Genomic DNA, 27,395 nt, shown 5'->3' with positions numbered 1-27,395 from the left:
ATACATATCCAAAGAATATCTTAACCCTGCTTCACTGTCTGCTTGTAGACATATGCCAATGCTAGGATGAATCATTAACAAAAAAACTTCTTTGGATTTGTCCATGCTGGCTGGTTGACCTTAATTCTCAATCTGGTTCAGATTATAGAGGATTATATTAGCTGGCCAGCTCTCTCTATTCCTTCTCTCCTCAATTATTTCAACCACTGACCCTTTGTTCCCCATACATAATTATGAGGTTTTAAACACCAATGCCCTTTAGTAAAGAGTAGTAAAATCTGCCACCCAAAAGACTAGGAATGCTACTATGGTAATATAAAATCTTTAAATAGAAAAGAGTAAAGTTCTAACTTCATGTTTCTGTATGTCATCTCTTTCAAATCCCTCTTTGACCCCCTTGGGTACAGTAAGTCAGTATAAAGTTCATCTATACTCCTAAAGTACCTTATACATACCTCATATTATATATTAGCTCTTATGTCTGTTTTGCCTACTAGACTATGAGTGTTTTGAGGGTTAGGATTGTGTCTTGTTCCACCTTTCATTCTCAGATGACACACCATTCCCGGTTCATATTAGTCAGTGTTATTCAATGAACAAACATAACAAACACAGTTGGTCTTCTGCATCTGTGGGTTCTGCATCTGTTGATTAAACTAGCCAAGTATCAAAAATATTCAGAAAAATATTGTGTCTATACTGAACATGTACACTTTTTTCTTGTCTTTCTTACCTAAACAATACAGTATAACAACTATTTACATAGCACTTACATTGTATTAGGTATTATAAGTAATCTAGAGATGACTTAACACAGATGGGAGGATGTGCATGGGTTATATGCAAATACTATGCCATTTTCTATCAGGGACTTGAGTATCTGTGGATTTTGGTATCTGTAGGAGGTCCTGGAACCAATCCTGCATAACTATGAAGTGATTTACAGGATCTTCTTGTTTACTGTTACCTATCTGTTTTTAGCTCTTTCTTTTACAGGTAAATCCTACTATTTCCATCAGAATTACTGGTCAAACCAATATTTCAGAAATTAGAACAGGGCATGGTGTCACACGCCTCTACTTCCAGCTACTTGCAAGGCTGAGACAGGAGGATTGCTTGAGGCCAGGAGTTTCAGGCTGCAGTGCACTATGATTATGCACTCCAGCCAGGGCAACGTAACGAGACCCTGTCTCTTCAAAAAAAAGAAATTATACCTTTAGCACTTCTCAAGACTACCAAGGACTTCCTGTCATTGTTTTAAGAATGGCTCTGAAATCCAACTAGACATCGTGGCCCAGAAGACTGCAGAATATTTTCCAAGGAAAAAACCTACTATTTAGATATGCAATATTGAAATTATAAGCAACATTCTTAGATGGAAATAAATGCATATATTTATTTGCTAAATGCTTTCTGAGTTACTTTTTCCTAGAATTTAAAAAAGTGCCTTGTTTACTGAAACCAACAAAACGAATAAGCCCTTCCAGGAGATCACAATTTAGTAGGGGAGATGACAGACATTAATCATTACAGCTAAAGTTTCATGTCTCAGTTCATATTTGGAATGTTCTAAGATCAACTTAAGAATTATTCCAACATATTTTATACACAGTGGGCTGGAAAATCTAAGTATTCAACTAAGAAAGAAGGTTATTAGAATCATTTAAGAGGTGTAAAAATCCAAATCATCAACATCACAGGGGTTATGACATTTTATAGAAGTGTTTCTTTTTTTATTCCAATTTTTAGAGAAATTAGGAAATTTAATTTATAATGGCAAGTGATACTCATATTCTGGTGACTTCACCAAAGCATTCACTTAGTTTTTATATCCTTCACTTATCTCCTACACACATGAGAGAGCCATAGTAAACTGTGACTAAAGAACTAATGCCTCTATAGGCTTAATCAGAGTAATCCTTAAGCAAAAGTATATCTGCTTGGCAAGTCTCTTCCTATCTTGGATATCAACATCCTCAGCTATAACATCAGGTGGTAGTCCTAGAAAACCACTAAGAAAACATCCAAATAGCTTACAGGTCCAGGACTCTCTAAATTTTTATGGCCAGTGTGAACTAGGTTAACCAGATATAGGACCAGGCAAGTTATTAACCAGGAATTTATTTCCAAACGTACATCTATCATAAAAAAGTAACAGTTAAAAGGAAACCCACAACAACAAACTTACTTGTGATGCCTAGAAATCTATTCTGTATTTCCATATATTAATATGTCCCCATTTCAGCTTACAATATGCAAATGATGGCATAATACCTTTTGACATGTACCCCATGGATCAACAAATATTAGTGTAAGCAGTCGTCTACCGAATCGAGAGTGAAAGCTTGAGGTTTTGTTACTCAAAGTTAAAAGCATCTAATGAGTGACACAATCAGTTTTCATGATAAACACCTCTGGATAAATGTGGTGTAAAAATCCAAGAAAGATAATACAGTAGGAAACCCAATTAGACAATTTTATTTTGACGAATCTACAATATGATAGGTGGCAAGAAAATTGTGGTTAAGTTAAACCCCCTTTTCTTTTTTTGAGACGGAGTCTCGCTCTGTCGCCCAGGCTGGAGTGCGGTGGTGCGATCTCAGCTCACTGCAAGCTCCGCCTTCGGGTTCACGCCATTCTCCTGCCTCAGCCTCCCGAGTAGCTGGGACTACAGGGGCCCGCCACCATGCCCGGCTAATTTTCTTTTTTGTATTTTTGGTAGAGACGGGGTTTCACCGTGTTAGCCAGGATGGTCTTGATCTCCTGACCTCGTGATCCGCCCGCCTGGGCCTCCCAAAGTGCTAGGATTACAGGTGTGAGCCACCATGCCCGGCCTAAACCCTTTTTTTGAGCAATAAACCAGCCTAATCAATTATCTTACAGTTTCATATGTCAAAGTCAATCCCCTTTTTGGGAATATGTCATTCTAATGAATTTTCACCTTGTGTTTATAAAATGTGTATTTTCCCATTTGCCTTAACGGTAATAATTATGGATCAAAAGTAGCTATGTAATTTTATTTGTTACTTTATTTTTTTATTACTTGCTTTTTAATTTTCTGATATTTTAAAAAAACTTTTATGTCTGGAGGGTACATGTGAAGGTTTGTTACATAGGTAAATTGGTGTCATGGGTGTTTGTTTTACAGATAATTTCATCAATCAGGTATTAAACTCAGTACCCAGTGATTATCTTTTGTTACTCTAAAATAGAGAAATATGATACCTTTTACATTTGTAATGTGGACAGAACTATTAATAGATTTTGAATAAGTATGTCAAGTATCTTAAATTATAGAAATCATCCCATTCCCCTATTGCCCCATTTGTGGTTCCTATAAATGTTTATTAAATTGAATTCCTAGATGTTCCTATTTTCAATCTTTAATATTACCTTTTACAAATTTTCATGACAGATACTTAATTCAAAATGTAGACTGAAATATCCTATCATACTTAATAGTCAGTTCTGCAGTTCATTGAGAAATAGCTCTAAAGCCTTAAACAACACCTTTATTTAGTGTTTTTTAAAAAGTGTCATAAGGAGTTAATAGGACACAGCTGTACTGGCTCTTGCTAATAAGCAGCTTCTGTCGCTTTGGTCACCACAGGTGTCTCTGTAACCTGCAAACTCTTATTACTAGTGTATCAAAGTTGTGCTACTTAACAGACTTCTTTAGTAAAACATAACAAAGCAATTACATGGCTGTTGATTGCCAGTCATAAAAAAAAAACCCCTCAAACACTGTTTTTCAAAAGAAACTACACTGCAATTTTTTGTCATTGTAAAATAAAAGGAACTAAGGAATTAAATGGAGGATAGAACAAAATAACAGCAGGTAGCCCACTGAACTTAGCCACTACAGATGGTTTAGAAATAGTGTTTCCTTCTCCATCAAGTTGTGGATAAAAGGAAAGGAGGAGATTCCTTACTGCCAGTGAATGGCAAAAGATTTAGCCAAGTCTCCAGTCTCTGTATTTTGCCTCATGAAAGACCTTCGATGTGGCATTTTTATCTGTTTGTGGCACTGCTTTTCATCACCTTTAACTGAGTGTGAATAATAACCTGATTTAATTTAAACAAATACAGGTGCTAAAGATTCTTTATTTATGTATAACAGGGAACATTTCCAAGGCAAAACGAAGTCATCTCATGAAATTTCCTAACCATTTGCTTAAAGAAATGAAGTATTAGATTAGGAAATAGCTTCAACATTATTTTGCCTCACATTTAAGGAAAGAATCATGTTCTTTTCTGATTCAGATTAAATAAAACAAAGTCTGAATGATGACCAAAAATTCAGTAAGCCATAAAGTAACAAAAAGACAAATCAGATGGTTTCTAATTGTTCTATAATCGTTTAAATTAGGTAACTGTAATATGCTTGCCTTGAAATGAATTAATTTAATCTCCCTGTTCATAAACCAGCAATCTGCAATTACGATTGTGTTAACACACCCAAAGTAGCATCATGGGATGTCATAGACACATGTGTAATTAAACATGATGAAATATATTTCAGATGGGAAACTGAAATAGGCAAAATATGAAGAATTGTTAATCACTTACAGATACTATGATTAACAAACTAAGTAAACTCATCCTGACAACTAGGAAAGGAATTTTTTTCCCTATTGAGAATATGGAAGTATTGTTGGCTGTGTGCAAAAGAATGTGTGCAATAAAGCGATTACATCAATTAGCATATGCTAGAGTTAAGCTATTACCAACTCCATTGGACTTGTGCAGAAAGTCCTGCCCTCTTCACTGAAGTTATTAAAAAATAAACTTACTACTAAGATTATATATTAGACTTGTTTTGCCTTTTCTGAACATCATTAAAAACATTAGTTTTCCCTAAAAGTTCAAAAACATATTAGAAATGTCTGTTGCATTGCAAAAATAAGATGAGAAATACATTTTTATTTTCAGGTTATGCTTGAATTTAAAAAGTTTTTATAAGTTAAGGTATATTTTCACAATTGCAAATAACTGCATGTGTTAGCTGCAATGAGCAGCTTTTGTCTAATAAAATGCAATGGTAGAGAGTTTAATGCTGAGGATGAAAAATGTTTATGATGATGACAAACACAATGATTTTTTTTTTAATAGAAGCCCAACTTATAACTTGTGAACAACAGTATTACCTTGCTCTGTTGGAGTCCTTTGTCAGATCCCAAGCCCAGGTTATAAAATTTTGACTCAGATAAGAAACAATGGATTCAGCACAAAGCATTTGTGAGCAGAAGACATTGGTTAATACACTTTCATCATGGTGGAGGTAGATAGCAAGAAGCTTTCTCTGAAAAGAGGAGAAAAATCTGATCAATTAAGATATCCACTAATGTAAGATTTCTTAAATTTTAGACAGGCATAATTAGTCTATGTGAACAGCAAAGACAAAAATTAAATGCTATTCCCTAAAAGAGTACTTTACATTGTGGAGTTCCTAAAGCATCTAAAATATCAAAAAATTTTACTTCCTTACACCTGAAAAAGGCTAGGATGATTATATCTAATTTTTCAGACTGCTATTGCAGATTTCTGTTAACATGTGCAAGCCTATCTCAAACCAAGTTGCAACAGAATTGTATTTTGCTTAAAGAAAATGGATTTACTATTCTTTTCATTTAATAGATATATGTAAAGAGAAATATTAACTTTGAACTGTTCAACAATACAGAGAAAAAAATTCATTAAAACAGAATGACAAAATTCCTCTTACATATTTTTTATGGTTTTAATCTGAACAACGGATAGTCTCTTCCATTTGAAAGGAAAAGGTCTGAAATGAAGTTTTCTTTTTGTTCTATAGATAATTTTAAAGTCCTTAATGTGTTCTCATATTAAGCCCTTATTTAACAGCATATAACATATAATTGCCATATGAAGAGATAGAAAAATATTCAGTTCACATGCATTCTTTCTAGTTTATATTTCAGAAAATATCCACTGTGGCTTTTCATATAGAAAATTATTATTTCCCTTTTGCCATAATAAAAGTTGCTTTCAATAAATGACATTTGGTCTCTTAAATGTGTCTTCTGTCATAGTTGGATACTCAATGCAATAATTAAAACTAAAAACTGAAATTGAACAAGGTAATAAGTATAATAAAAACAATGGGTATAAGTAGCCATTGATGGTTTGCAACATGTTAGCTTTACCAACAATGACTATAATGATTAAAGAGCTTAAATTGTTGACTACCTTCTTGGTAGTCAGTTCTTGAAAGAACTGAGTTTAACAATACTCACAATTACCAGGGAAAGGAAAGATAAAATTTTATGGTAAAGACAACATACAAACCAATCTTTGAAATTCTGTCAAAGGAAAATTTCAGGGAAGCTTAGTATCTTTCCCTTTATGTTAAATAAGAATGTGATGACAGCAAATGAAAATCTGCTGTGTGGGATTCTGAAGAAAAGAAGGAAACTTACAGAAAAATATAAGGCTCATGCTGATGAAAGGCTAATGAAATCTGACGTTAGGAATTATCTCGATAAATAATCCAAATAATAGTAACAGTAATCATCATTAAAATTATTTCTTACAAAGGTAAACTTTATAATAGATGAGAGTAGCCACAGTTAGGTAGATTAAGATTCTAAAAGCATCTACTATGAATAGGAGACACTGTTACTTTCACAAACGTTATCTACTTTAATTTCCAGAATAAATCTTTAACATAGCATCCTTAACCCCATTAGCATATGAGGAGACTGAGGTTTAGAAAGCGGACTTGTTCCAAATGTCACAGCTAGTTAGTAAGTAATACGAGGACTGGCTCCCAGCTTGTCTAACTCCAAGTCCAAGTAAGTGTTTTTTCTCTGATACTACAGTGGTAGCAGGGAAATCAACCACACTGTAGTCAAGGCTTGTGGAAGCACTCATATAGCGTGAGGATGCCAGACTGCTTTGGACTGAGACTCAGAGACAGCTTGTAATGGGAATAAGGGCAGGACTCCTGCGTATAAGTAGCTCAGCTGATCCCACCCTGCTTCTATGTGTTAATTCATTTATTCATTCATTCAACAAGCATTTGTTGAAATACTCTTTGTGTCAGGCTCAGCAGGAAGCAGTGGCAATAAAATGATGAACAAGAAAGACTTGGGGTTTCTTCATCTATGTTGATGTCTGCAGAGAACGGTATCAGGCTTCTAGGAAGTTTGTAATCAGATACATTGTTAGAGAGATACTTATCTAGTAAATTCCTACTCATCCTATAAGGCTCAAAAAAAAAAAAAAAAAAAAAAAAAGCCTCTATGAAACCTTCCCTGATTCCCTCAGGCAGAGTTAAGAGCTTCCTTTCCTGGGTCTGTATCTCTTTCTATTAGTATTACAATTGTTTACCAGTTTCCCCTCTACACTAACTTTCTCAAGAAAGAGAATGAGGTCTCTTTCAGTCTTCTTTGCGTCTTTAAACTAGCATGGGTCCCAGCCTGTTTGACGAAAGAAACAAGAACACTGATATGAGCCACAGCCCCTTGGCAAAAAAAGATACCCCATTGCAGTGGCAATGCAAAATCAGTTTTAGTAAATGAGTCAAGAATTCTGATGCTTTAGGGAAAGTAATGTGAACCTGGCACCATTAACAAATCCAGAGCTCTTCTTCTTAGGAGCTCTCTAACTGAATAGACAGAGGGATGTCAACCTCTAATTCAGCTTGATCGTTTCTCAGCAACTACATTTAATGAGACACTGGGAACAAGAGAGCTGTCCACTTTTAAATCAGCATATTTCTAACTAAACAATGGCAATGGCTAAATCTTTAAAATGCCTATTTCTCTCAAGAACACTGCAATGGAACATTTAGACTTTGGGAAAGAGATTAGTGATTTACATTGCTATCTCACTGATTTAATTTAAATGCTCTTCCAAACCAAACACACATGTGCCGAAGAGGCTACTAAGAAATCCAACATGCAGAGTTCCCTATAAGTGCAGCCGACAGTGTTGACTGAAACTAAACTTGGAAATCCAGGGCACTAATGCACAATATCAAGCAATAAAACAGCATCTCTTTGGCAATATTTAATTTAAAAAAGAAGAAAGAGGCAGGCGAAGATCAGGCACTGTCTGTTTTGGAGGATCAACCATTCTGCATTTCAAAGCATTGGTCCCTGCAATATCCAGGTTACTGTGCTAGAATCTCGACTATTATATCGCAGTTGTGAGAGGGAGGGCAAAGATGTGTTTACTCAGTGATTAGGCCCTTAGAATAAGCCTCTAGCTCCTAGAGAGACAGCTCACCACTTATTCATTTGGGCCAATTCACAAAGCCTAGGAAGATTAAACATCCATGCTGAGAAGACAAGCGAATGCAGACGGTGAAAAAGAAATAAAAATTCTTTAAAAACTCTGAGATGACTTCATTATTTTTCCACAAGGAAACTTTAGGAAAGTGTTTAGTTAGAGAAAAACCCACATTGACCTCTCTCTAAACCCTTAATCTTTCCTTTGTGGTGGCACTGCTTTGTGGTAAGCGACTGGCTCGCCTCGCCCCTCTTTTCACTGGAAGCTGAGAGAAAAAAGACTCTGGAGAAACAGTTTTCGTTCCAGGGACACAAACCCCTGACACTGTTAAACATGAGATGCCAGGAAAACACACTTAAAAAAAATTCCCACTTTAAGCTCTAGACTGAATGTGAGAAAGGAGATGATAAAAAGAGTATCCCAAGAGGATCTTCAGGCTGTGGGTACCCCAAAGTAGCCTTCAAAAGGAAAACTAATAATTTTAAAATAATCTTTTCTCTGACATAAGCTTTCAACAAAAATTTTTCTGCTGCTTTTATGACAATAAATAAGCAAAATATAAAGACTCAATAGTATGGAAGTGCTAGTAAATTTAGGCTATATAAATCTGATTAAATTACAGTCACAGATAAATGGACTCCAGACTCAGATTTCTGATTATCTTACTGAGCTCAATTAAGCACAGGCCAAAAGAGTGAGAACTGGGTTCAGCATATCAACCAATTTGGAAGAGTTGAAATGGCAAACTAATCAGAAAACTGCTTTCGTGAAGAAAAGCAGTACCACAGAAAATGAGTAAGAAAATGTTTTGATTTCTATTACTACTATAACCAGCTTTTCTTTTGGCCCATTAATAATTCAGTTCAATAACATTTAAAGAGTACCTATGTGTTAGGGATTGAGACTATAAAGATGAATGAAACAGTTTCCTTACCCTCAAAAAGTGGTGGGAAATAATGTGTGGAGGTAAACGTTTTATTTAGTACCATCTAACAAATGATAATATTGCGGCATTAAAAAGAATATATTGTATTTGTCCTTTCTAATTTGGCAGAGAGGGTCTAAGTCTGGCAGACCACAAAGGCAAACAACCAAGCTACACTATCCTGATTCCCTCCCTGTAATCTAAGTTTTAGTAACACAATGCAAAGGGAAGTCTCCAAGCTTTAAAGTAACAGAGAGCTCTGTTCTAAATCCAGTTTTGCCACTTAGCAGCTGTGTGACCATGGGGCAAATGGGTTGTTGTAAGCATTGCAGATAATGTAGGTTAAGTACCTATTTACAAGGCCTGGCCCATAGTAGGTGCTGAATGAAAGGTAGCTGTTAGGATGAAGATTCCTGAACTATCCATGCAAAATAAAGGGTTTTGAAAGCAATTTCAAGAGAAATAATGGCCATGAAAATGTATTAAAGATTAAGCAGCTCCTTCATTTTTCCTACTGGCAATAGTGTCTGGGATGCTTATTGTGTCTCTGCGTTTGGTGCCTCACTAATCTTCACATTCAAATCCAGGAGCTAAGGTACTAAGTTGATGCTTAAGAAATGCCCAGCTGACAGCAACCAATGTGACTTGGCCTTGAGCTACAGTAGCTATTGTATTTAGACTCTTAGTGTCACAGAACCATAGAATATTACAGCTGGAAGAAATGTGCTGTGTCTCAAAATAAGTCAGGCAGAGAGCAGATACTAAGGAAATATTTGCTGATGAACTAAAAAGAAAGGGTTCCATTTTGAGTACCAAAATATCCATAATCTGCATGTTCAATGCTTTTAAAGTTGATATGACAATTTCTGGGAATGGTACAATGTAGTTCATAGGTTTTTTTCAGTGTAAAAATTATAGTATAAAATAATTTCCTTTGTGTAAATTGGACCTGACTTGCTTTCTCTCCTTCCCATTTGTTCTCCTTTTCCCTCATCATTAACATCACCATAGTAATCAGAATCATTATCACTATCACTTTTTGTTTTTAAGTTCGGAGATGGCTCATTGATACAAACAATGGATACAATGATACAATAAACACCCATTTATTCTTCACCTAGATTTACCAATCATCAGCATTTTGCCATATTTGCTTTATCATTCTTTTAATACTTCCCTAAAACATTTGAATGTTTGCAGATACCATGACACTTCTATCCTAAAGAAATCTGTCTTCTGAGAATAATACATTCCCTTACATAATCATCATATTTATATCACACCTAAGACATTTAATATTGTTACAATATCATCTAATATACAGTCCATATTCAAATTTCCCCCAAGTACTCCCACAAGTCCTTTGTAGCTGTTTTATTTATTGTTTTAAATCCAGCATCTAATTTGGATCATTCCAATACTTGCCAACTTCTACAATGCTATTCTTGTATATGGATGTTCATAGGTACAGCATAGCATACAATCATGACTCAAGATAAGTGCAATGTGAGAACAGAAGCAGGACAGTAGGAAGCCACACTATCTGGGTTCAGATTCCTGCTTTGCCATTGCCCAGCTATGTGACCTTGGGAAAGTCACTACACTGTTTTGTGCTTGGGTGGCATACAGTTCTGAAGGTTAGAAGTCTGTTAAAATTATTTTCTAGATGGGAGTAGTGAGGAAGTAAGGCTGGCAAATCAGTAGTAATGAGTAGTAACAGAGGAAGTCCTGGGGTCTAGGCATGAACATCAGATTGGCTGCTTCTTTATGAAGATGATACTTAAAAAAAAAATTTTTTTTAATAGAGATGGGGTCTCACTATGTTGCCCAAGCTGGTCTCGAACTCCAGGGCTCAAGTGATCCTCCTGACCTGGCCTCCCACAGTGCTGGGATTACACACTGGTCTGCGAAGGTGATACTTGAGCTGAATTTTAAAAGTAGGACATTGATGCTGTAAGTAGAAACAAACAAACCACAGTAAAAGCAGAAGAGAGTGACTTCTTTGTGACTGAAGCTGAATTTTTTTTGAGACGGTCTTGCTCTGTCACCCAGGCTGATGGCGTGATCTCAGATCACTGCAAACTCTGCCTCCTGGGTTCAAGCGATTCTCCTGCCTCAGCCTCCTGAGTAGCTGAGACTGCAGGCGCCTGCCACCATGCCTGGTTATTTTTTGTGTTTTTAGTAGAAATGGGGTTTCACCATGTTGGCCAGGCTGGTCTTGAACTCCTGACCTCAGGTGATCTGCCTGCCTTGGTCTCCCAAAGTGCTGAGATTACAGGAGTGAGCCACTGTGCCTGGCCAGAAGCAGAATTTTAAATATACATGAGAGTGAGAAAAAGAAGAGTAAAAAAGACAAAAAACAAAGGAAAAGTTTGGGAAAGGCCCAGCGATGTCAATGGCCCCATCTGTTCAAAGAACTCCAAGCTAGTTATCTTTAAAGAGTAAAGCACCAGACTGCAGGTTGTATTGTGAAAAGAATCACAACACTTTGCCCTGTTCAGCTCCTGAATATGATTTCAGGGACCAACAGGCATCAACCAAATTGGAGAGGTTCCAAAAAGAAACAGTCAGCTACTGAAGATGAGAAGATGCCAGGATGGTGTCTTTTTCCCCTCACTTTCTGAAGCAGATGTTGGGATAGCATTCTGAAATCTGGAGGACACAGATGTCTGAATCTTGCATAGGGAACACTGTCATATAGAAGTCAGAGGGTTAAAAAAAAAAAAAAAGCCTTTCCCAGGTGTGATGGCTTACGCCTGTAATCTCAGCACTTTGGGAGGCCGAGGCAGGTGGATCACCTGAGGTCAGGAGTTCAAGACCAGCCTGGCCAACATGGCGAAACCCCATCTCTACTAAAAATACAAAAAAGTTAGCTGGGTGTGGTGGGGTGCGCTTGTAATCCCAGCTACTCGGGAGGCTGAGGTAGGAGAACTGCTTGAAACTGGGAGGCAGAGGTTGCAGCGAGCTAAAATTGCGCCACTGCACTCCATTCTGGGTGACGAAGCGAGACTCTATCTAAAAAAGGAAAAGCCTAAAGTAAAATCAAACTCTCAAAAAAAGCTGACAGATGTTCATTGGGTCTAGCTCTTTATCAGTTTTCATTGCTTAGACTGTAATACTCAGGTAATACAATATATTTGAGGAAGGCCACCATGTGGCTAAAGTTTTTAAGAATAAGGACATGAGAAGCTGAAATGATTGGTTCTTACAGCAAATTATAGAGAAGGAGGCATATCTGTGGGGAGGCTGGAAGAGGGACTGTGTAGGCAAGGAAGTAGGCAGGCTTTGCCAGGTAAACATTTAGATACAGTACTAAGGACTTTGGTATAGTAGCCTCTTAAAAGTGCAGGAAGGATTTTTCTAACCCTCTACTATTCTCTATGGAGAGGGATAACACTAATCCTAGTCAGCAATAGGCCTGTTAAACAAGCATGACAACAGGAGTGAGAATGTCAAGTGTACTCCTCTCCCCAACTTTTAGGCCACTGAGGAAGAGAACAAGAACCTACTTATATCTACTTCCACATTCCAAGAGGTGACAGACTAGAGCAGTAAAGACTTGAAGATAAACTAATAGTATTTTTTCATTAAAAATGTATTAATAATGCATTCTTACTAAAAACTATAAGAATTACAATGATTTATGGGTGTACATGTTCAGTAGCTTTTAAATACCATTAAATATTGTCTGGCAAACAGATTTCTAAGTAGAATATTATATGTTATAAAAACAAGTTGTGTTTAAGCATATAGAGTTGTATTAACTCTTTTTTTTTTTTTTTTTGAGATGGAGTCTTACTCTGTTGCCCAGGCTGGAGTGCGCTGGTGTGACCTTGGCTCACTGCACCCTCTGCCTCCTGGGTTCACGCCATTCTCCTGCCTCAGCCTCCCGAGTAGCTGGGACTACAGGCGCCCGGCTAATTTTCTGTATTTTTAATAGAGATGGGGTTTCACCATGTTAGCCAGTATGGTCTCGATCTCCTGACCTCGTGATCCATCCGCCTTGGTCTCCCAAAGTGCTGGGATTACAGGCGTGAGCCACCGCGTCCAGCCAAATGGCAGTGTATTTCTAAACTAGTAAGTTTTAAACTAATTTAAGAAATAATTTTAATATGGGCACTAAAGATTTTTACAATTTTAATTAGGCAGATCTGATAATTGGAGAATTAAAGGCAAATTCCAAATGGTACTAACAAATATACTATTTAGTGGAAACATCTAATTACAGAACAGCAGGTTTGGTATGGTTGTATTTATATAAACTATATCAGCTTTTTTTCTGATATACATGTTTATAGATTTTTTTAAAAATCACATTTAGAAAGTAAAAGCATTTAATAAATAGTGGTTATTTTCAGGTTTGGAATTATGTGGTGTCATTTTCTAATTAAAATGCATCTGTATTTTCATTCTCTTATAGTAAATACATTATTTGTATAATTCAAATATATTTTTCTAAAAAAAATATATTAGCATCCTAGGTCTTATTTCACACATGTGCAGGATGCTGTCCCAGCTGTCATACAAAATTACTATAAAAGACATTGTCCTGACTTTAAGGAATTTAAATGGAAAAAATAACACAGACTAGATAAGCAGACTGGGCATATTTTCCAAAGCACAAAGAAGTTTGTTTGCCTGGTTTTCTGGATATTGTGTGGTGAGCTAGAAACTTACCAACTACAGCTGTGGCCTCAAATTTGTATAGAACTTATTTTTCTTAGAAGACAATGATCAATGATGGCATTTAGATTTCTTTCAACATGAAGCAGTAGAAACAGCATGACTTTAAAATGGGCTGATTTTAAAAAATAAATATAATAAAACTTGATAACTAAGAGCACTGCTAAACGTGAACTCCTAAATTTAGTGGTAGAAATGCTCATGGGGTTCTCAAAATTCCTTCCTGAAACTGTTCCTAGAACTAGTTCATAATTGAATGAGAAAATCAGTTTTGTTATTTTACAGACATTTCTCAAATTTGTCCAAAACTGCTTAAAGGCACCATCTGTCTCATCCACAGTGCTGGGTGCATTTATGGGTAGCATCCCACTTAAGTCTCAAAACAACCTGTATAAAGTAGAGACTATCATCATCATTTTTTTTCCGTATTAGACACAGGCTCATTACTTGTTTGGGGCCACAGAGCTACTAAGTGGGAAATCAGCAATTGAGTACTGATTCACTTAATTTATGTATAATATTTGGAAAAAGCACTGGTTTGAAGTCGGATCTCTGGAGCTGTAATGAAATTACCAATATCAAAGCCCAGACTCCCAAAGGGATGCTTGGGAAAGGAACAATCCTTCACATGGGAGATAAGCCTTGCCATTGAGATTTTTATTACTGTTGATTCTTAGTTACTATAAATGTCTAATGATTCTCTAGGGTACTTTTGGTGGTACAGAAGAATAGAATTCAGGGACGGCAGGCATGACAGGTGGGGAGGCTCCAAGGAACAAAAAGACTAATCTTCTCCCCCAACGCCCCGCCAAGATAGGGTCTTGTTCTGTTGCCCAGGCTGGAGTGCAGTAGCACGAACATCGCTCACTACAGGCTGGACCTTCTGGGCTCAAGTGACCCTCTTGATTCAGCCTCTTGAGTAACTGGGACCACAGGCACATGCCACCGCACCTGTCTAATTGTTATTTGTTTTTCTTTTTTTCTTTTTCTTTTTGTAGAGACAGTGATCTCACCATGTTGCCCAGTCTGGTATAGAACTCCTGGGCTCAAATGATCCTCCCACCTTGGCCCCTCAAAGTGTTGGGATTACAGGTGTGAGTCACCATGCCCAGCCTAAAAACAGATTTTAAATGGCAGCTAATACAGGGCATCACAAGCCCCTTCATGCCTTGAACCCTACTGATTTTATCAGCATCATGCCTAGCAATGCAACTCTGTCCTGCATTTTTTTGTAGTTTCCTCACTTTAATCTTCCATTGCCTTTACTTTTGTTCTTCCTTCTGTTTAGAATTCTGTTATTTGCCTAAGTTTTTCTCACCATTTAAGATTCAGGTCAGAAGTACCTCCTCTAGAAATCTTCCCCCTAGGCTGGGCGCAGTAGCTCATGCCTATAATCCCAGCACTCTGGGAGGCTGAGGCAGGTGGATCACCTGAGGTCAGGAGTTCAAGACCAGCCTGGCCAACATGGTGAAACCCCATCTCTACTAAAAACACAAAAATTAGCAGGGCGTGGTGGCACGCACCTGTAGTCCCAGCTACTCAGGAGGCTGAGGCAGGAGAATCGCTTGAACTCAGGAGGCGGAGTTTGCAGTGAGCTGAGATGGCACTACTGCACTCGAAACTGGGTGACAGAGTGAGACTACATCTAAAAAAGAGAGGGGAGGGGAGGGGAGAGGGGAGAGAAGGGGGAGGGGAGGGGAGAGAAGGGGGAGGGGAGGGGAGGGGAGAGGACAGAAGAGGAGAGAAGAGGAGAGGGGAGAAGAGGGGAGAGGAGAGTGGAAAGGAGAGGAGAGGAGAGGGGAGGAGAGGAGAGGGGAGAAGAGGGGAGAGGAGAGGGGAGAGGAGAGGAGAGGAGAGGAGAGGGGAGGAGAGGAGAGGAGAGGGGAGGAGAGGAGGGGGGAGGAGAGGAGAGGAGAGGAGAGGAGAGGAGAGGAGAGGAGAGATCTTTCCCCTGAACTTCTAAGGTAGTTGAAGGTACCTCTTCTCTTTGCTTCTATAGTATATTATACTATACGGATCTGTTTATATTGTTTTATTTTCCTCATTAGACTGAGCAAAAGCAGGAAACCTCTATTTCCCAGATCCTTAGAGAAAATGTGATAAACATTTATAGCCCTCAAATGGGTGAGCATTCTTCATAGTTAAGGGCAAGGAAGGAAGTCATAAAACTGATCGGTACATTATCAGAAGTCAATACTTTGTCACGATATACTTAAAAGAAACATGAAAACTTATAATAACTGCTTTACCAAAGTTGGAAGCTCTGCTTGGTACAGTACTATAAATTCCTCAAGAAAAAAGGCAGAAAGAACTATAAGCACTCTCACCACCAAGTGCTCTCAAATGAAATCAGTTTGAAGCAGTTTTCATTAAGATGGATTGAATGTGGCATCGTGAGAAACACTTTATCAAATGTAGTGTTTTACTTAGTGATTAACTATATACCAGTTGATGAAGCTCCCCAAATCCTTTGTAATCCCACCACTCCAATAAACATTTAATGAGTATATAAGTTCAAAAAGCCTAGCAGAGGATTTAAACCTTCAATCTTGTTTTTATTTACTCTTGGAACTCAATTTCTCACTTCAAGTGAAGAATGCTGGTGCTTGAGGCTCATCTGTTGCCCTGGTAAAATTAATGTGCCTCCCACAGTTTAAATTAAACATGTGATATTTAAGATGAAGAAAATTTAGTAAGAGTGCCACAGTATCCGTCACATTTGTCTTAAAATGTTTGAACATCAGCAAACTGTTTTCTGAAAAATGATTCATTCAAAAGCTTTAAAAAATAATCTTGAGCAAGATCTGTTTTAACTCTCAAGTGTGAAATATGAAAAGGAGAGATGAAGTTTGATCATTAAATCCTGCAGTACAGCAGTTAGCAATGAAAACTCAAGTGTGGTGGGATAGTGTAAACCATATTTACCTGTCTTGGAATATGTGAGGTCTTATTTGGTTCCTACTACTTACTATTAGTGTGTTGTAAGCAAGTCATGTAGCTTTTCTGGGCTTTCTCATCTCTAAAATGGGAGTATGAGGAATATATATCCCTGTTTCACTGTTTGGTTGTGGGGTTCAAATGAGATATGTATAGGAACATGTTTTGTAAACCACAGAGCATCACAGAATTCTGAAGTAACATTACAATTACCATACTTACACAATTAAAAGATGCATACCATCTGCTTAATGACCTTAATAAATGAACCTGCTTAGATTTAATTTTGAATAATTTATCTGTCATGGAGTTAAACTTTACTTAAGTTTATAGAAATGTAATAAAGTGTACATAAACTGTTGATCTGTAACTTGGAAAAGAGAAATGAGGAAAGAAAAAAGCCCTGGACAAAGGAATAAAGATAAAGACATTTTTATCAGTCCAGAGAGGTCAGTGGATTTCGGTTATGAATCTAATATGAAGCAAAATATTTAATTACATGAACCAATAATTTTTCATCTGCTAAAACACCTAGACACTAAGAAAAGCAAACAATCAATTGTTTCATTAGAAATATCCAGGAGTTAATAAACAAGAGCTTATATTCCTCAGGGGATTATCAGTCTGAATAAATCCAAATGCCAATTACAATGTACAAGACACTTAGTAAAAGTTCTGTTGTCTATGATATACTGTATTTTAAGTGTTAAGTTGTCTATGACATACTGTATTTTTAAGTGTAAGTTATCTGCATTAAACCTAAAATGTGTGAGGTATACACAGTATATCTTACAGAAGCTTTGGAAATGGGTTTTTAAAAATATCTATCCCTATTTTGGGAGCTACAGTTTAAGTTACAAAAGGCTGTGACATTTTCTGGTTATTTCGACTGCTGGAAAGCAGAGAAAGATATATCCCAAATGCACTATTATCAAAGAATAAGTTGAAAAATACATTATTTTAAAACTATAATTAGATAGTCTTTCAAACATATTTATGTCTAATAAGTGATTGTTTAACTATAACAACATGGCCATACAATGAAAGACTCCATAACCACTAAAAATCCTGTTAAAATATTCAGCATTATTTTAAAAAGCATTCTTTTACAAAGCATTTCACCTGAATCTAACAAAGCTTTTAGACCTAATATCCATTTTTCAGGAAATCAGAAAAATAATATCACAAGGAAACAATCACACAAATCCAGAATCTGGAACAATCTACAAGTCATCTGGTCTGATTTCTTCACAAAGCAAATACCAGGGGAAAAATGGGGAGAGATGGTGCTTGCTTAAAAGGTATTTAAGATATCTAATACTCAAATATAACCTGTGATCCTTGAGTGGATTGTGGTTCCAAAAAGCAGCTAAAAAGAAATTCTGGGGATGACTGGTGAAGTTTGTACATGCACTGGATATTAGATAATATTAGGGAATTATTGTTAATTTTGTTATATGTGAAAATGGTATTGTGATTATGTAGGAGAATATCATTATTTTTGGAAAATGCATGCTGAAGTTTTTAGGGGTAAAGTATGACATCTATAATTTAGTCTGAAATGGCTAAGCAAAAATTAATGACTATACAGGATACCCTAAATGTGTCTGTGCAGTTTAAGTTTCAATAATTTCAAATGCTTATCCGCTATAAACTATTAAAAAATTATTTGAAGTTTTAATTATTTATATTTATTTTATATTTTTTTGTGAATTTTGAATAAATTTTTCATTTATTTTCTGTTCCAGTCAACATTTGTCATTTTTAATCAGAGAGGAACTGAAACAAAAATTTATCATAAAAATATATTCATCAAAATCCCAAATCCAAATAAGTATAAAAATATAAATAAATTTCAAATGCTGCTCTTTTGTCAATCTGTAGCAGTTAATCCTTTTAAGTCCTTACGCCTTAAAACTCCATTAAGACTTTGAGATGTATATGGAAGATACAAATATAGCAAAATTTTCCTAATTATTAAATGTAGGTATAGGGGATTTGGCTATTTATTGTACTATTCTACTTTTTCTGTATTAAAATTTAAACTTTTTTATAATAAAAAATTAAAATACTATAAAAGAAGTTATAATTTAAAAAGTGATCATATAATATTAAAAGGTAAAAAAAGCTGTTATTACAGGATTATAACATGACTAAATTTTATACTAAAAATCCATATATATACACATCTAAACATACAATAATAAATATGCAAAGAGCATAATAAAGTTAACAGTTAATCTGTGTTAGAATACTTTCTCTTTGCTTTTCAGTATTTTCTTTTTTCCTTCAGAGAAAGAATATCACCTATTACCCAGGCTGGAGTGCAGTGGTATGATCTTGCCTCACTCCTACCTCCACCTCCTGGGCTCAAGCAATCCTGCCTCAGCCCCCCAAATAGCTGGGACTAGAGGCATGTGCCACCATGCCTGGCTAATTTTTGTATGATTTTTTTGTAAAGATGGGGTTTCACCAGGTTTCCCAGGCTGATCTTGAACTCCTGAGCTCAAGAGATCCACTCGCAGTGGCTTCCAAAATTGCTGGATTACAGGCATGAGCCATCACATCCAGCTCAGTATTTGCCATAAACCTATATTTATGAACACCATAAACATATTACCATAAACATGCATTTCTTTAAAAATAGCCATTTTTATAATGATTTAACAGTTGAAACATAATTGCTTAAAACAGCTTTTAAAAGAGCTATTCTGCTATTCTTAAGGTAAAGAATAGTTTCTTACTCTAAATTCATTGGACTGTCAATTATAGCTCTAATTTGATTAATCATCTTGGAATTTGATTTTTAAAATTTATTTTTAAATGAATTTTTCTTTGTATCAGAATTTAACATAATCTAGAAAATAGAAACCTCAGAGGCATCCTTGCACTCTGTTCTCAAACTTCTTGCCCTCTTTAATTCCAATAGCTTTCCCCTCTACTCCATGTACACGCTATTCCTTCCTTCTTCCCTTTCTTTATTCCTTCATTTATTAAACATTTACTGAATTTTTACTAAGTACAGGGACATAAAGGATAGTTCCTGTCAAAAGAAAATCAAAACTCCTGGGAAGACATATGTAGACTGGATAATTATAAACACTGTGTTAAGTGTAACAATAAGAGATAAGCTGAGGGTTTTTCACTGGGAAGTGCTAAAGGGGTAGGTGCTGCCAACGTGAGAGAAGGGGAGGAGCTGGAAAAGGTAAGTTTCGGAGGAAGAGGAGTCGTCATCCAGGTAAAGAGCAGGATGAAAGGCATTTCTAGCAGTGGGGAAGCATGAAGAAAGAGTAAGATTATGGGGAAATACAAATGGCACACTACTGCCAGATTTATTAAGTGTGAGGCAGGGAATAGGAAGAGCTGAAGCGACATAGATAGGCAGGAGCCAGATTACTGATGTCTTGACTGTTGTGACAACATACAAATAGTGATTAGAGTCTTCTTCCTCAAAATTTATCTTCTAAATTCTTGTTATGGGCTTCTTGTTACAGACTTCAAGATCACAAAGTTCATTTCTATGTTTGAAACCTTTTTTTTTTGGGGGGGGGTGGGGGCCCAAAGTGACATTTGGGGGAAAATACTGCTGTTGTTAGATATATATCACTATATAGAATAATCATTTTGGGAAAAGACTAAAGAACAAATCTATCAAGAACTAGTCATTTGCATAACTGAAAATAATACAAACACGTAGCCTGGTCCCTTTTAAGCATGTCCACCTTTTTTCCCATTTTAAAAAAACCTTATTTCAGTGCTTCACAAGACCTTCTGCAAGAGTCAGCAGTACCCCTATTACATTAATGTCCCTTGTGAAATGGGCATCTTGGTGAAAACTAGGTTAGCAGATGAACCAGAAACAAATGAAGTCTCCAATTTCAAAATGAAAACAGAAAATGGTGCTTGCTCCAGCAGCATATATACTAAAATGGGACTTATACAGAGAAGATTAACATGGCCCATGCACAATGATGACACACAAATTTGTGAAGAGTTCCAAGTTTTTGGAAAAAAACAAAAACAGAAAACATTTAAGCATTGCCTCAGCCCTAGTGGCAAACCTGTGGGATGCACTTTTTAATCAGAAAAGGTTACATCTACTTACATCTCGGGCTTTCACATAGAAGGCCTCTTGAAAAGCAGCTTCTAATGAGCCAATAAAAAATACAGGATGGCAATCACCATATCTATAGGAAAAATTGACTCTATTAATTAAAATACATTTCAAATTCACTTCAAATTTCACAAGTCTAATCAATGACTTTTAAGTAAATGCTGGGGCTAATGTCTAGTGCATACTAAACATAAAAACATTTCTTTAAGAGCTTGGAAATGAGCTTCATTCGTTTTTAGAATTCTTCTTGGCCTATACTGATATACTCAATGCTGGAATTTTAAGTACACTTAGCAAATGAATTTAATAAGTGCTATAAAACCATGCCATTTATAAGAAGAAATTCTTGGTTACTCACTTTCATCTGATTTTCCTAGTTACATTAACTTTATTTTCCCACTTCAGTTCATTTATTCCAGAATTCCAATAGAGGGAAAAAACTGTTTCTTTTAAAAGTTTCCATATTATTTCAACAGAAAATATCACTAAAACAATATCATTTACACCAAATTGAGGATTAAACATTAATTCTCTTTATATTTGAACACCTCAGCAGACTCTCAAATGCATATAAAACATTTTATATTTGACACTTAAGGAAGAAATGTAAAACGATTCCAAAAGAAAAAAATCAAAAGAAAAAATTCACTTGGATTTAAAATGTTTAAAGTATTTTTAAATTTAATATTATGTTAAAGGACTTTCCATTTGACTGTCCTAAGATATACTAAAAATCAGTATCCTATATCCTAGTCCTTTGGGAATATAATAAAAATATTAAATTAGCATCCATTTATTGAACGTCCATAAAGATACAGAAATAAGTTGAATCCATCTCTGAAGTGGTATAAACGGTTTACTAGTTATTTATGTGTTTCACCATTAGGACTACATAAATTAACAAGTATATCCTTTGAATACTTTACGGAGAAATTTTAAACAATCTATAATTAAAATTGCCCAAGAAAAACCACAGTAGCATAAAACAGCATCAATTTTATATAGTTAATATCCTAACCCTACCTTGAAGAAAACTCTGCTGTAAATTGTAATAAGGCATCTCCTTCATTTTCTGCGTTTTCTGGCACTAAAAAACAAACAAAAGAAAAAACAAAAACAAAAAAAACAAAACAAATAGACACAAAAAACAAACCACATAACATCTAATCCCACATATAAGAAATATATTTAATCAATAAAGAGGAAATAAAATTAAATTTTAGCTTCTGTGATATATCTGAGGGGATGGTTTAACTCAACATATATTAGAGCTCATCAAACCAGAATCAAAAAGAACCTTAAAATATTCCAAGCTCATAAATTTTGAAAAACCAACTGACACAATCCTGCTAAGCATTTAAAATATGTGCCCAGTTGTCATTTAGGATTTCAATGTTTTCTTGAAATAGACATCTTGTGACTACATTATATTAAATGAGTCTGATATTAAAGACTTCATTAATTGGGAAAATAACCAATTTTATGTAAACATCACATCTATTTCTGCCCACAGGAGTTCTCTAATTTCACAAAGTAAATAGGTCATTATTATTTTAGTGGTCATTTTGCACGTAGCATGTCTTGTTATTCTAGAGTACGCATCTTGTAAGTGGAAGTGAAACAGATGGCACATTTAGTTTACTTTTTTCCCTCCAAAGATGGGTACTGTTGAATAGAAGAGTAATATTACTACTCTTAAAACTGGTATCTCTAATAAGATGTGGGGAAACAAGTATCAGTCACAGAAAGTACACCTGTTTGTTAATCAGCCTCTAGGTTTAAAGAGAGACAGTCATAATTAATTATACATGTAAAACAAAAGTTACACTACCTTGCGTTTTTAATGAATTTTCCTAATGCACTGAGAATTTTTAAGTTTAATAAAATCAAAATTCAAAAGGCTGTGGTTTTAATGAAGAATGCTTACTCTCTATTATCTCCCCTTACTCTCTTTTATCTTATCTTTCCTGGAGGTCAGTAAGAGATGTTTAAGTTTAATGTTCTTCATAAGTTTGTGTACTAGGAGAAAGAATTCTATTGCTGGACCCAAAGAGCTAATAATACTCACTCATTGGAGATTTTCTCAAGGCAGATGACGCCATGCCAAATACTTCTCCATCATCCACCCCAAATTCTGTAGCATCTTCAAAGTCATCTCCATCGCTATCACTAACCATATGAACATCGGTGCTTTGCTATTTAAGGAAAGTCCTGATTAGTTTCATATTGATTTTTGCATATCAAATTCTAAGAATAAGTTATATAGTAACAACAAGACATAAGCATTATAAAATTTTTATCAAATAAACTCATTTGCTAGAGTAAAGCTTACTATTTTTTCCTTGTAAGGCTCACATACTTTCTAAACTTTCTCTGATACCTGTAGACCGAAGGCTGGAGACTGAGGGAAAATGAAGAATGCTTACAAACTAAATAAAGACAGGGATTTTTGTCTGTTTCTTCCCCAGCATACAGTACACAATTAAGTGCAAAACAAATGAGAAAATGGGTACAACTGGAGAAGTCAGAGACAAAGTAAGCTATGAGTCTCTCAAAAAGTTCACACAAATTTGTATTTGGTAGGTAGAAGCAATGGTGGCATTTTCAAACTTTCCACTTCCTTACTGCAGTGGTTCTCAGGTTTCTCTTCGTGAAATATGGTACACTATCCTCACATTGTTATGGATAACATGAAATACACTATATATGAAAGCTCTTTGTAAACTGAAGATGAGATGTAATAACAATGTTTTACCTACGAGTTGTAATAATAATGTTTTAATTCAGTAAAAATTATTGAGAATTTACTACCTGCTGAGCACTGATGAATATGCTCTGTTTATTTTGTTTTTAGCAACATCAATTGAAAAGGTATTAAAAACATCTGCTTCAAAGAACTAGGCTGTTATTCTCTAGGTTAGAATGTGATTCTGAAATACTGAGATGTAAAACTTTTGGACTGGGCTGTAAGTACTGCTGAATATTCATGCCTTGGGTAAGAAGAGGGTCCAAGCAAGATATCTGGCTACATGCTTATCTGTCCTATGTTCAATAAATGAAGTCTATAAATACTACTTAGTAAATAAAATTTCTATCTTTTAAAATGTGGCACTATGTACTTAAGTTATAAAATGGGGAAAGTAATTGATACTTCAGTCTATGCAGAATAACCTAATATAACATACATATTTTGCCAGAAGAGCATTAATAGAAATAAAATCTAAGACTCATAATCAGCCTGGGCAACACTGCCAGACCTCATCTCTCCAAAAAAAAAAGGAGAAAAGTCGGGCATGATGGTGTGCACCTGTGGTCCTAGTTACTTGGGCGGCTGAGGCAGGAGGATCACTTGAACCCACGAGGTCAAGGCTGCAGTGAGCCTTGTTTGCATCACTGCACTCTAGCCTGAGTGACAGAATGAGACCCTGCCTCAAAAAAAAAAAAAAAAAAAAAAAAAAAGGACTCATAAAAATTTAGCTAGAGGGAATGTCCGAGGTCAGACAGTTGTTGAATCATAGATTTTAAAGCTGGAAGGATCTTAAAAGTCTGTTATCGGTGGTTTTCTAACTTATTTTCACAGGGTTACCTCCCTCCCCTAGGCCCAAACAGGATATTACAATACATAAAAGTAGGACTACTCTGGTTGATACAGGGAGAGGTCAGTGGGGAGCTTAATGCTCTTGGAGTTGGCCTTTTCCTCCTTGTATCTGTTGACATCTGGGGTATTGCCAAAGGATCTCAGACCCTATGAAACACTTTTTAAAACTGCTAATCTAGTGATTCTAAGAGTTCCGAATGAGGAAGTCAAGATATTTCTCATTTGACTTAGTGTCAAATGTCAGCATTTCCTCCTCGGCATACCCAAGCATTAATGCAGAGAGTCATAATTATATTTTCCCTCTCAACTTTAAGACAATCTTTCTATTGCTTTGAATAGACAAGATAATGAAGATACATTTGTTGGATGAATAAATAAATGGTCCTTCCCTTAAGCATTTACCTGCTATCTTTACTCTACTTCTCACAGAAACATTGGTTCTCCTCCCTTAATAGTTTGTTCATAGATCTAAGATCTCCTCCTGGTTTAAGCTAGTCAACAGCTTAAAAATCCACAATGCCGTCTCATTTTAGAGCAGTGAAGGAGCCTCCTCCACAAAACAACACATTTACTAGGACAACAGTGCTTGAGTTCCCTCTGTGTTTCAGGCAGTCAAATATCTGGAGCATGAAGTTCCCTTTAAATTTGAGGCTTAGTCTTAAACAGCTAAAGGCTCAAGATTTACAAGATATACCACATGTTCTTTTACAGTGCCTAGTCAGGTTCACAGGCAACTGAAAAGAAACAAAGGACCAGTATGACAAATCTTCTTACATCCTCTATCCGGTAAGCTATCATCTCAGTCTTTTCTTAATCTTGCCTAGTACTCACCCCTTCCTTTGAGGCATCAGGTTAAGAACAAGGGGTGGGAGACACAGGGGAGAAAAAAGGGAGTATTCTACATATACATCTTTCTATACTTACCCCTTTTACTTTACTGTCCCACATCTATCCTCTTTCTCTAAATCCCATTCAATAAATTAGCTCCTTCTATAACAACAGGACCTTACTTCATACTAAGATAGTGATTTTAATATTCTCCATGTGTCTCCATTATTCATTTTCCCTTCACAAAGTATAGAACACCCAAACCTCTTAAAATCCCAGAAAACAAAATCCTGTAACTACAACATCTTCAAAGGGAGGTATCTAAAAAGCCAATTTTGTTGAAAAAAGTATATTTCAAATATGAATTATTGAAATATTTCCAAGAATGAACTATTTAATTATGTATAAGGAACTCCCAGTCTCTTCATATTTTCTTAGCCATCTAACAGGTTATAAAGAGCTTTTTCTAAAAAATAAGATAAACAAACTTTTTTTCATTAATGTTTGCTGATGAGAATAGATAATCTCTTGGTATCTGTCACGGCTTCCCTAAAATTCTTTAAATCCAGAAAAGGTATTTATTCATAATTTTAAAAACAGCTAAAAAATTAGTGATTATATTTTGGGCTGTTTATTGCATTCATTTATTACCTTTAACATTTAACAAACATTTACAAATCACTGTTAAGTGCTACATCGTTTGGCCCTGTGTGAAAGATACAGTATATCCTCTCCCAAGGAGCATCATATATTATAAACAAAGTGATTAGTGCTATGACATGTAGATTAAGAAGAGAGGACCTAAATCATAGGCGGCAGGAATCAGGAAAAACTTCCTGCAGGAGATGATAACTAAACCGTTTAAGGCAAAAATTTAGAACTCATAACTGGCATTAAAGCAAGCTTATAATTGAAATACATGTTCCTTTCAGCAACATTCACCAACTACCTATTATGTCAAGGCACTATGTTAAAAACTAGTACAGCCAGGAGTGGTGGCTCATGCCTGTAATCCCAGCACTTTCAGAGCCGAGGCAGGTAAATCACTTAAGGTCAGGAGTTCGAGACCAGCCCCGCCAACGTGGTGCCCTATCTCTACTAAAAACACAAAAATTAGCCTGGTGCGGTGGCAGACGCCTGTAATCCCAGTTACTTGGGGGGCTGAGGCAGGAGAATCGCTTGAACATGGGCGGCAGAAGTTTCAGTACGTGCCACTACATCCAGCTAATTTTTATATATTTTGTATAGACAGGGTCTCACTACTTGCCCAGGCTGAATGTGAACTTATTTTAAACTATTTTTCAGGCAATTCATATATCTCTAATTCTTTGAGGTCAGTTACTAGAGTTTACTGTGTTCTTTTGGTGGTATCATCTTTCCCAAATTCCTTATGATCCTTGTATTCTTGCAAAGGTATGCATGCGTTTGATGAAAAAGTTACCTCTTCCAGACTTTATGGGCTGCCATCAGTAAGGACAGACCTTCACCTGTGGGTGTGTAGAGAGGGTAGGGAAGGAGAGAGGCACTCTGGGGCATGCTGTGGCACTGGGTCTAAGGGCACAAGACACCAAGTGTGGTGTGTATGGTGACTTGAGGTCTAGGGGGGACACTGAGTCTTGTCAGCTCAGACAGTTAAGAGTCTGTGACATTGGCACCTGTGTGATCCTTGATGGCAAAAGTTGTGGGAGGTCTGCAGAGGCTGCAAGGGCTACTGGAGTCCTCTGCTGTGCCTCTGTGTCCAGCAACAAAGGGCCATGGCTAGCAACAATGAAGGCCAGAGCCAGTGAAATGCACATCCTCTGATGTAGAGGCTGGCTGCAGACATGCCTCTGGCAGCATATCCAGATGTAGGCTTATGCACTGGGGTCAGTGCTGGAGACAGAAACAGGAGATGGGGAAGACTGTAAGAGCACACGTGGGATGGTCAGGGCTGGAAGCTTGCTTATGCTAAATTGCAGGGGCCAGCTAGGGTTCGGTGACAGGAATTAGACTATCTGTTAATATGTGGGCAGCTGCAGGGCCATCTGTGATTGCAAGCACAGTGGTTGGGGCAG

At 36.3% G+C, this 27,395-nt stretch overlaps 1 protein-coding gene and 1 non-coding gene across 7 annotated transcripts in view; one reads left to right on the top strand and one right to left on the bottom strand.

The window, feature by feature from the left end:
- Nucleotides 1–27,395, bottom strand: part of FAF1 (Fas associated factor 1) — a 512,111-nt gene that overhangs the window by 118,672 nt on the left and 366,044 nt on the right. For all 6 annotated transcript variants that reach the window (XM_015436105.3, XM_015436115.3, XM_045386413.2 and 3 more), the window contains 4 exons: nucleotides 22,984–23,110; nucleotides 21,939–22,002; nucleotides 20,907–20,988; nucleotides 5,148–5,302 (listed from right to left, as the gene is read on the bottom strand). In XM_015436105.3, coding sequence (XP_015291591.1) covers nucleotides 5,148–5,302; nucleotides 20,907–20,988; nucleotides 21,939–22,002; nucleotides 22,984–23,110 — 428 coding nt within the window. The remainder of the gene's footprint in view (nucleotides 1–5,147; nucleotides 5,303–20,906; nucleotides 20,989–21,938; nucleotides 22,003–22,983; nucleotides 23,111–27,395) is intronic.
- LOC123570870 (U6 spliceosomal RNA) lies at nucleotides 20,701–20,807 on the top strand. The gene has a single exon (XR_006695091.2). It is a non-coding gene; the product is annotated as a U6 spliceosomal RNA (small nuclear RNA).

The sequence above is a fragment of the Macaca fascicularis genome, chromosome 1 (genome assembly GCF_037993035.2).
Source record: "Macaca fascicularis isolate 582-1 chromosome 1, T2T-MFA8v1.1".
Classification (NCBI taxonomy): Eukaryota; Metazoa; Chordata; class Mammalia; order Primates; family Cercopithecidae; genus Macaca; species Macaca fascicularis.
The sequence above is the reverse complement of the archived record's forward strand: the minus strand, read 5'-3'. Positions and strand labels throughout refer to the sequence as shown.